General features: G+C 39.1%; 1 protein-coding gene across 1 annotated transcript in view; it reads right to left on the minus strand.

Annotated features, from left to right (window-relative positions):
* The window catches only part of LOC116419493 (POTE ankyrin domain family member E-like), a 38,473-nt gene extending 29,268 nt beyond the window's left edge, over positions 1 to 9,205 (minus strand). Inside the window, exon 1 of the mRNA XM_031940137.1 lies at positions 9,120 to 9,205. Within this exon, the coding sequence (XP_031795997.1) occupies positions 9,120 to 9,205 (86 nt within the window). The remainder of the gene's footprint in view (positions 1 to 9,119) is intronic.
* Positions 9,206 to 11,336: the final 2,131 nt, after the last annotated feature.

Raw genomic sequence — 11,336 nt, forward strand, 5'->3', positions numbered from 1 at the left:
AATGAATAAAATGATACAATGCTCATATTAGAGGAAAAGAGGGTGTAAAAGAAAATTGCATGATAAGCCGTCATGCTGACTGAGTAGCACCAAGTTCCTAGGACAACTTGTTTGCCTATGCATTTTAGGGGAGAATATAAGTCTAAAAGGGGAATTGAAAAGAATCTGAGTTTTCAACGACTTCACAAGTAGCTGATACCTACAAATTCAATTTTTATCATTTTGAGTATGTCTATATATTAAATATAAACTTAAAATTGGTGGATAATTAGTGATACTCTATTTAGATTCAATTGGCAGGGGTTCTCTGATCACTATTGAACACGTTTAAAAGTATCTCAGTCTTAAAAAGGGATTAACAATTTCTTTTAATTGTCATACTGAATGGCCATAGGATTTTCATTTTTCTTTAGTTTTAGAAAACATTTAGATTTTAAACCAATGGTTACCTAAACTCATTTCCATTGTCATTACTATATTAAAATAAATGAGCATACTAATACTCCCACACACACACACACACAAATTTATTTTTATATTCTCTGAGCCTAATTAAACTACAGCTCAGCCTGTCTACCAGAGAAAGGTCAGTAAGGATAGTCAGTCAACTATGAAGGTCTTTGGCGTCAGTCATTTTAATGAGCCAATACTTCAATTGCTTTAACCTATGGGGTTGTTCTTACTTTGGCTTTGTAAATATTAAGGCAGATGCACATATGTATGACTATGTGAACAAGTACCATGCTGATGCCTTTATTTCTTGGCATAAGGAATGTTTTTGGCAATAAGGAAATGGTAATAAGGAAAATTTTTAAGCTTGCTGTTTTAAATTTTGAAATCTAATGAATGACATGTTGGAAATGACTTGAGAAAGTAAGTTTACATCAGGACAGGATTTTATTGTTTCTAAGAACACATTTGCCAGAGAGGATTCTGGGAAGATAGGTAAAGTAGAATTTCAAGCTCTCCTGATTTCCCCTGCAAATAGAATAAATTTGTGTCTTGGGGAAAACACAGACTGGTGAAAAACCAGACTTGGGGTAGAACAGGGGTCCTCCAGATACTAGGTAGATATTAGATCTGAAGAAAGACCCCATACTGAAATGCAAATATTTCTGGGCTAGCTCCCTTGGGCTACCTGGTGGTAGCTGGATCCTCATCACAGAGACTTTACCCTCCTAGTCTGGACAGTTTCTTGAGTGGGAGTTTTAGTCCAGGAATTCAGAGTGAACCTCTGCTGATTGGGAATACAAGCCAATGGTGCTACTGAGAGGCATTTTGGGTGAAAAGGAACCAGCACCTGGTGACTGCAGAAGCAGCTGGGCAGGGACACTGCTGGATGTGGACATTTGCAGAAGGGTGGAGATCTTGGTTTGGGGTTCTTTGTCAGAGTGGAGAGTCACAAGTCCCACCTCATCACTTCTCCACTCTGAGGGTATATTTTAATCACTCCGTCATGGAGGCTCCTAGAAAGCATTGTACATTTTGTCATCCCAACTTGGGGATTCTAGAAAGCAGGACACAACACAAGATTAGAAGTGCTTACAATAAAAGGCACACTAATAGGTTTTATTTAAAAAAAATGAACTGGCAAAGAAATAAGAACTCCATAATTGAAACATATTATGAAAACAGAGAAGACCAGGATTCATCTACAGAGCAAGACACTTTAGTTAAAAAAAAAAAAAAAAAAGATTTTACCCTAAAGAGTAATGTAAAATGGATCCCTGCCCAGAGAATATTTATAGAAAAGCTCAAAAAAGAATTCCAAAATCAAATGAGAGACATTGAGGAAAAACTAAAGAAAAAAATTAAAACCATCCAAGAAAAACAAGATTATGGAGAAAAAATTTAACCAAATAGAAAAGGAGGTACAGAATCTCAATGATGAAATTAACTCTTTGAAAATTAGAATCTGACAAGGGGATGCTAGTGAAGCTATGAAAGACCAAGAAATAATAAAACAGATTTGAAAGAAAAAAGAAATTAGAACAGAATATGAAACAACTCATAAGAAAAACAACAGATCTGGAGAGCAGATCAAGAGGAGAAAATACAAGAATTGGACTGCCAGAAAGTTATGACCAAAAAGTCATCTTTGACAAATTAATGCAGAAAATAATTCTAGAAAATTGTCCTGGAGTGACACGAGGAGAAAGTAGAAATAGAAAAAATACACCAATCACCATCTCAAAAAAATCCTTTGTGGAAAACACATAGGAATATTATTGCCAAATTTCAAAACTCCCTGATCAAATAGAAATTTTTGCAAGAAACAAAAAAAAATTCAAATATGCTGCAGGAACAATTAGAATTGTACAAGACTTAGCAACAGCTATAAGAAAAGATTGCAGGTCTTGGAATCATATCTACAGACAAGCAAAAGAACTTGGCCTGTGGCCAAAAACATCATATAGAGAAAAATTATAATTTTGAATGAGAAAAAATGGACATTGAAGGAGCTTGCAGATTTTCAGGACTTTCCAAACCTGAACTTAACAAAAAATTTTATATATATATGCCAATATCAAAGAACAAATTTAAGAGACTAAACAAGGACAAACTGTTAAAACATGAACAAATTGTTTTTTTCTACATGGGAAATATCTATTTTATGTTTAAATCAACAATAGGGTAGCTCAAACTGAAGATTGGCAGAATAAAGTTAAAATATAATCGTGCTATACAAATGAGGTGTAGAGGAAGAATAAACACAGAGGCATTAGAGGGGAGGAAGGCTCATAGTTCTGAAAACCTACTCACATTGGGAATGGTTTCAATAGGCAACATTTCATACATACCATGTGGAGTATAGAACCCTCCAAAAATCTATAAATAACTGGGGAGGCATGGGAAAATAGGAAAGCAAAGGGTGAGAGAAGAAGATAAGGGAGAAATGTAATAGTAAGCCAAGTTATGGTATGGAATTTAATGAAAGAATAAGCAGGGATAGAAAAGCCATGTATCTGAGGTATGTTTATATGTTTTCTTAACTGTAGTTTGCTTGGGGGCGTTGGGGAATGAAAGGGAGATGTGTATGTATCTATGTGTGAGTGTATGTATGTGTATGTATATTAAAAAAAACACATTTAATTGCTTACATATTTTCACAAATTAAGGAACTATACAAAATTCAAGTTGGAGAAGTGAATAATGTACTTGGAACAATCAACTTTCCAGCCAGGATTCCACAGAAATTTTGAATATTTAACAAAAATGTCCTTTGAAAAATATATTTAGAATTTAGTTTCCCTATGTGTAATTTTTGTGACTCATGCTTAAAGATGCTCCTGTATTTATTGTTTATTAAAAGCAAGACAGGCAGCACTGCATAGTGGAGCAAAATCTGGCCTGGGCCATTTGCAAGACCTATTAAATTCAAGTTCTATCTCTTATACACACTGGCTATGTATGACCCTGGGCAAGTCAGTTAAACTTTCATGGACCAAAGCAATTTTCTAAAATTTGATGTTGCAGAGAAGATACTGACCTGCAGTGGTCAAGGGAATTTTCTCTTATCAATACAACCACATATCCAGTCTATATCCCATGAGAAACTAACATACACTTTTCATTAGACACTTATATGAGGTATGCTTAAAGAGTAATGAAGGTGGTTCTATAAAGTATACATGAAAACCATAATATTTTACACTTATATTACACTTATAACTTCATATCTGTTTGTTCACCTGTCTTCATATGGAAATCATATTCTAAATCTTTAACTTGAAAATATAAAAACATTTTCAAGAAATTAGGGTTATTGGATTACAGGAGAATTCTTATTGGAATTATTTAAAGAAAAATAAATTGAAGAGATGGTAAGCCTTTGAATATATGTCACAAATATAAAAGATTTTGAGGGGGGGCAGAGCCAAGATGGTGGAGAGGAGACATGTCTTTTTCTGAGCTCTCCTCATGACCCTCAAACTAGTTTTGAGTGACAGAACCCACGAATATTGGGAGTATAACAAACCACCAGCAGAAGATAATTTCAAAGATTTCCAGGAAAGGTCTGTTTCAGTCGGGCACAGAGGGAGGCAGATTGAGCACAGGTGGGCCTGAGTGCAGGTAGGCTGAGTGCAATCAGCTGAGCACAGATGCCAAGTGCAGACAGTGCACAGTCCCAGGGTGGTATGGGCTTCTCAGGTTGGAAAATTTCCCAGGAGGAATCTATAGCTGTGTTGGCTACTCTGTCCTGGTTGCAAGGCAGTTATGAGTAGACTAGTAGAGACTAGTAGGCTAATCTCTACTAGTTATGAGACTAGTCTACTAGTTATGAGGCATTCAACACAAATATAAAAGACAAATAGTGGGTCCATAAACACCAGAATTTCATGGGACCTGGCCTTACCCACCCAGCACCAGAAGTTAGTCAGCACTGACTCAGCATAGCCACTGCTATCTATAGAGGAAGCTTGGTCAATCTCTCCTTTGCCCTAAAAGCAGACCTTTTATTTAAAAAAAGAACAAAATGGCAAATGGAAAAAGGAAATAACTCCTTAAAAAACAAAATTTGTGAAATGGAAAAAATCATCCAGGAAGCCATACGATGGGAGGAGGAGATTACACAATCAACCAGCCAGAAAGCAACCTGATGGAAGAAAGGGATTACAATTGGGGAGAAGAGAGTTATATGCAGCTGGGGCAACTGAGATACCCCACCCCTGGAGAGGTGAAATCTGTTCCTCTCCAGCCTATGGATCCCTTGCCTCCAGGCACAGTAGGCTTGACCATTTCACCTCCTGAGAGTATGTACAAAACAGTGTCCATCCACACAGTGATGTGGGAAACTGGGGAATGTGTAGATAATATCCCAGTCACTAATACAGGTAGACAATGTGTGACTTATCAACCAGGAGAAGTAGTAGCATCAGGATTACTGATACAGACTCCTAATAAGCAATCTGGTGATAGTCACCCAGACTCTGACTCCAGGCAACAAAATCCAGGAATATACTGGATAGCAGCTGTAACAGCTGACCAACCTATGCTCAGCTCCTATATAAATGGCATACAATTAGAAGGCTTGCACACAGGTGCAGATTGTACAGTCATTAGAGGTGCCAACTGGCCCAATCACTGGCCAAAGATTAAGGCAGATACCTACATGTCTGGCATAAGGGAATCAATAGCAGCTGAAGTTACTGCTACTCCTTTGAGATGGATATTTGAAGTTGAAACAGGAGTTTCACCCATCTATCTGTGGCGAAGAGAATTTTACAATTAGGATTAAAAATGAGTACCTCGGTTTTTTAGGCAGGGCTGCTGTTGAAGGCCTGCCAACACTTTCAACTGTTCCTATCCAACGGAAAATTGATACACCAGTGAGTATAGAACAGTAGCCCTTAGGTAGCAATAAAATTCGGGCCTTATTAGATATGGTACAGGAGCAACTTTCACCAAGGACACTTATAACCTTCTCTAAGTCTCTCTAAGTCTTTAGAATTCCCCAGTATTTGTTGTAAGAAAGAAATCTGGAAAATGGAGGATGTTGACGCATTTAAGAAAGGTAAATGAACAGATGGGAAACTATGGGAATTCTTCAGCCTGGACTTCCATCTCCTACTCAATCGCCTAGAGAATGGCCTCTGGGTAATAGACATTAAAGATTTTTTCTCTTCTATCCCTCTAGATAAGGAGGATATGAAAAGATTTGCCTTTTCAGTGCCCAGCATTAACTTAGCTGAGCCTGATAACTTAGCTGAGCCTTATAAAAGATATGGACAGTTTTGCCACAGAATGAAAAACATCCCTACTATGTGTCAAATGTATGTTACTGTTGCTCTTATTCCAGTAAGAAAAGCATTTCCAAAAGTAATGTTATTACATGGATGATAGATATGTTGGGATGTGCATCTGAGGAACAAATGTTAGAAGCATGTCTAAAAAGACCATGGAAACACTAAGGAACTACAAATTGCATATAGCTCCAGAAAAAATTCAAAGATATGCTCCTTTTCAATATTTAGGATATGAAGTATACCCTAAGGTGCTTATAGTACAAAAACTTTCCTTAAGAACAGAGAAGCTAAACACTTTAAATGACTTTCAGAAATTGATGGGAGATATCCAATGGATGTGTCCAGTGTTAGGCTTGACTACCTATCAATTACAACCGTTATATGACATTTTAAGGGGAGACAGTGCTTTAAACTCACCACATCAGCTTACAAGTGAAGCTCAAGAGGCTTTGAGAGAAGTTGAACTAGCTTTATCCATGTGGTTGAGTCACTCAAAAAACCCTTGAAATACCAGTTTTTGCTACACAAGAGGCACCCACAGTAGTCCATCAAGGAGACAGTGTGATAAGAGTGGGTGAACCTCCCAGCACAACCATTTTAAATATCAAGCTGTTCCAGCTTTACATTTGCAATTTGGAATAACAAGAGAGGAAGCTAGGAGCATAGTAAAAGCCTGTACAGCTTGCCTTCTTTTCCTCGCTCCTACACTGGCTCCAGGGAAAAACCCTCATTGTATGAGACCCAATGAAATTTGGCAAATGGATGTGACCCATTACAAATCTTTTGATCATCTGTCTTTTATCCATGTTGTGGTAGACACTTTTTCAGGATTCACTTTTGCAATACCAGCAGCAAAAGAGACAAAGGAGTGGTCACTGAATTCCTTATACAAGCATTTGCAATTATGGGTGTGCCACAAGCCATAAAAGCAGACAATGGACCTGCATATACTTCTAAACATTTTGCACTCTTTTTTGCACAGTATAAGATTTTACACACCACTGGCATACTCTTTAATCCCCAAAGACAGGCAATAGTAGAGAGGAGAAATAGATATTAAGATGCTTCTCCAAAAACAAAAAGGGGAGCCACAGATAACCCTAGAGAACTTCTGAATCTAGCTATACTATTAATTTCTTGATATTTTGACAAAGATGCACTGGTTCTGGCAGACAGGTTTTATAACCCCCTGGAAGGGCAGTGTCTAGTGCAAGCAGCTCCACTATCTTTAGATAATCACCAGGTGATGTGGAGAGACCCAGAAAGTGGTGAATGGAAGGGACTGGATAGGTTAACTGCTTGGGGGAGAGGGTTTGCTTGTATCTCTACAGGTGGAGAAGGAATCAGATGGGTGCCAACAAGCCAAATTTGCCTTGTCCATTGGAGAGAGACGGAGTAGACACTTGAAATGAAGGAGAAGACCCAAGACACATCGGGTGGTTCCACTGCTGACTGTGCCCACTACTGAATGAGCATGGCAGTTATGGTGTCTGACTCATGGACATCAAAAATTGTAGGGATTCAAAACCTTCAGGAATCATTGGATTCTCTGAGCATAAGATTGTTGTAGGACCTCAAAACCCTCAGGGATCATTGGATTCTGAGAAATGATAAGACTATTGTAGGACTTCAAAATCTGCTGGAATCATTGGATTTCCTAACACATAAAAAGACTGTTGCAGGACTTCAAAAACTTGCGGGGATCATTTGATTCCCGGACACGTGAAGCAATGGTCAGTAAACTGGTTTTGGACTATTTCTTGGCTGCTGAAGATGTGTGACTGTTGTTTACATACCCTTCTTCTAGGACTTCTGGAAATCTCTTATGATACCATATTGATTTATATTGTTTGTTATATCATTACTTGCATGTACAATTCATGTTTGTTGCACCACATTGAGCCTGCACTGGTTGTGGGGAGAGTCATCACTAATAGCCTGTGCGTTATTGCTATGTGCTTGTGTAATACCTCCCATGCTGATGGGTTTGTGCATACCTGTTTCTAATAAGACCTTCAGCCCAGAAACCTGCTAGCAATCCCCACTTCCCTTTGATGCTTTTCATCTCCCTTCCTGAGAAGTCAGGGGGGGCTTGATCATCTCCTTTTTGGTGTTTTCACCTCCTTTCCTGAGAAGTCAGGGAGGGCGTGATCACCTCCTTTTGGGGGCTCTCACCTCCCTGAGAAGTCAGGGATGGCGTGACTACCTGTGTTCTAAAACAAAAGAAAGCAAGAGATGTAGAGGGCTGAAACTCTTTGAGTCTATGCCCTGAGGTGTTGCAATCTTTACAAAGTGTTAAGCCATTAGAGTTGATAGAGACAATAATTATCTAATTTAGCATGGTTCAATATGATTGATTTGATCTTAGGAGATATTTTGGGCCAGAACTTGAAACAAGGTACTAAGTACAACTGATGGAAACGATGCTTGTGTTCACACCTTTAGAGAGCTCATAGAAGCAAGAAATATTTAAGTACCCATTGGAGTTCACATGTTTGGGAGACTTCAGGGCTTAGAAAGAGATATCTGAATTCACACCTCCCATTGAAGCTCTTAAGAGTCAGAGAGCATGGTGGGAGATATCCTACAATCCCACTCTCAGAGAAGTAGCATAAATACAGCTCCAGTGAGCCACTCAAAAGAATTACTTTGGAACATTCCCAGGGGTCGGAGAGGAGTACTCTGGGAGGAAGCCTACGAGCCCTATCTCTCAAGGCAAGAGAGATTCTTTGCATCTTCCATCTTGGTGCTGGCTGGAGTTGGAAGGACAAACCTTTGGATTTCGAGACATTTGGGTGGAGCTCTTAGAACCAAGCAGCCTCTGAGCTAACCAGGCTATATTGAGGGACACAATAAAAGATCTGAACTTTTATCCCCTGGCTGTGTTTTGGAAAAAGAACACCAACACTGAGGTCAGAACAGCCATGAGCACTTGAGGCTAATTATTGATTGGACAATACTCTATGGGCATATGCTTGGAAAATGGCCCTTCCCACTATCCTGTGCTGGCTCAGTGATTGGTGTATACAGAGAATTGTGGGAGGGACTAGGAGGTGGAGTAAAACTAGCCAGGGTCACTCTTTGTGGTAGATGAGGAAGAAGGTGGTTGTGGAGATTCTCTTCCATTACCTTCACTTCTATCCTTAAAGACCAAGAATAAAGGCTAAGGACTTTTGCTTATCCTGACCCTGGCTGATTCTGAGGTATCCAGGGTGGAAATTGTAGGTTGAATTGTATTTTCTATGATTACTAGAGTTTTTTCCTACTCTGTACTGTTTACAATTGATTTGGCCTGTTGTCTCCAATAGTTTGGTTGAGAGAACAAGCATGAAGTAGATACTTTTTGTCCCTCTTAGTACAAGACACTTTTACCTCCTGACTCCAGGCATTTTCCTGGATGTCCCCCTACACATGGAATTCTCTCCTCTCTCCTCTCCATCGCTTGTCTTACTTGGCATGTCCGATTCCCAGCTTGAACCTTCTTCAAACATTTTCTTTTACTTTCTACAAAAAGTTAACCCCCTTAATACTGAAGTCTTCCTCTGTTGTTTATTCCTAGTTTATCTTTTATGGAGTATCATGTTTATACTTGTCTGTTTTCATATTGTCTCTCCATTGAAATGTAAGTGCTCTAACAGCAGGGAACTCTCTTTTACCATTCTCTATTCTCAGCTCTTAGCAGAGTGTCAGTTGCATAACAGACAATAAATATTGGTTGACTAACAGTTCCTCACACATAGCACTCATCTTCTGACACTAAGCAACTTTATTGCCTTCATACCTGGAATGTTCCTCACTTCCACCTCCTGGCTTCCTTCAAGTCTCAGCAAAAATCTTGCATTTTACAAGAAGCCTTTTCTGTCCTTTTCTAGTACTGTCCCTCTGAGACTACTCCCAATTCAGCTCATATGTATTTTGTTTACACATAGATATTTGCACCCATGCCTCATCTTACCTCCTTGGTGAGTTATTTAGTATGGTTTTTCAAGTCAACATTGCCTTCCATTGAGTCCACTTATATTGCCAATAATGTCCTTCTAAGCCTCAGGCTTTCTATGCACATTCTGCCCAATAAGGCTGAAGAAAATCATGCAATTGTGCTTATTAGGACTACAATTTATGTTACATGGCCTCAATTGGGCTCCCACTGATCCTAGACAACTCTTTTATATTGTACATTACTAAATAATTCACTGTACCATTTACCATAGCAGCTCTTTCATACCTATTCATCCCTTCTCAAACCTCCCATGGTACACTCTCTGCATCTTTTCAGCTAAAAATGTTAGCTCCCTGAGACCATTTCCTGAGATCTATCTCTTTCACCCTCCTTCTCATCTAATTCATCTAAATTCCTTCTGCCACTATTTTTCCTTCAGCTATCTCACATGAAGAGATAGCCCTTTTACTTGCCAATGAAAATTCTTCTACATATACAAGTACATCATTCTATCTTACCTATCATTGCTCTTGTCATTCACCTTCAATCTTTCATTGCATCCTGGCTATTTCCTTGCTTGCCTATGAACATCCCCATGTCGTCTCCCCCATTCTCCAAAGAAACTTCACTTGATCAATCCATGCCCACCATCATCCCACATGTCTCCTGTCTTTTGTAGTTAAATATCATGAGAGAGCTGTTAACAAGAGGTGACTGCACTTCCTCTCCTGTCATTTTCTTTTAATACTCTGTTCTTTTTTCTGAACTCTTCACAGCTACTATCAATAGATCTTTTAATTGCCAAATCTAATAATCTTTTCTCAGTTTTCATCCTTTTTTTTTAAACCTCTCTGAAGCCTTTGAAACTGCAACCATCTTCTCCTTGATATTTCCTTCTCTCTCTTTCCTACTCTCTCCTGGTACTGCTTCTCAGTGCTCCCTTGATTTTTAAGTTCCTTCCTTGACTGACTTCCTCTAGTAGGGTCAATTCTTTTGTGTGTGTTGCTGTTAACCCAGTGCCTGACATATATAGTAGGTCTTAATAGCAGCAATTAATTTTCTGCCTTGAAACTTTTACTCTTCACATATCGTGTCCATAATACAACAGCTGGGACAGTTAAGTGGTACAAAGGGTGCCTGAGTTCAAATCTGATATCACATACTTACCATTGTGTGATCCTGGTCAGGTTACTTAACCTTGTTTGCCTCAATTTCTGTCAAAATGAGCTGAAGAAGGAAATGGCAAACCATTCCACTAACTTTCCCAAGAAAATCCCCCAAACATCCTCACGGATAGTCTGACACAGTCATTTTTGACGTGTCAGCAATTCAGCAAGAGGTAACAGGGAATAGTATTTGCACCCACATAGCTGTTGATTAAGAATTAATTAGTTGGACCAGTGGCTAAAAGTAAAACGAAGGAGTTTCCAAGTCATTAAAAATGGACAGGCAGGAGGGAGATGTGAAACCAAGTTTTGGGACTCCCAATCCAATCTCTATAAGGCAGAGACTGACCCTGACCCTGTCCCAGGTACGGAGGAGGTTTGATTTCTCGAGGGTTAATGGTGGAGGGAGACACGAACTCAAGTGGAGGGATGGGGGGAATGTCTTAGCCTCCTCTGGTGGTGACTTTCCTTTCTCTCCCCCTC

The sequence above is a fragment of the Sarcophilus harrisii genome, chromosome 5 (genome assembly GCF_902635505.1).
Source record: "Sarcophilus harrisii chromosome 5, mSarHar1.11, whole genome shotgun sequence".
NCBI classification, from domain to species: Eukaryota; Metazoa; Chordata; class Mammalia; order Dasyuromorphia; family Dasyuridae; genus Sarcophilus; species Sarcophilus harrisii.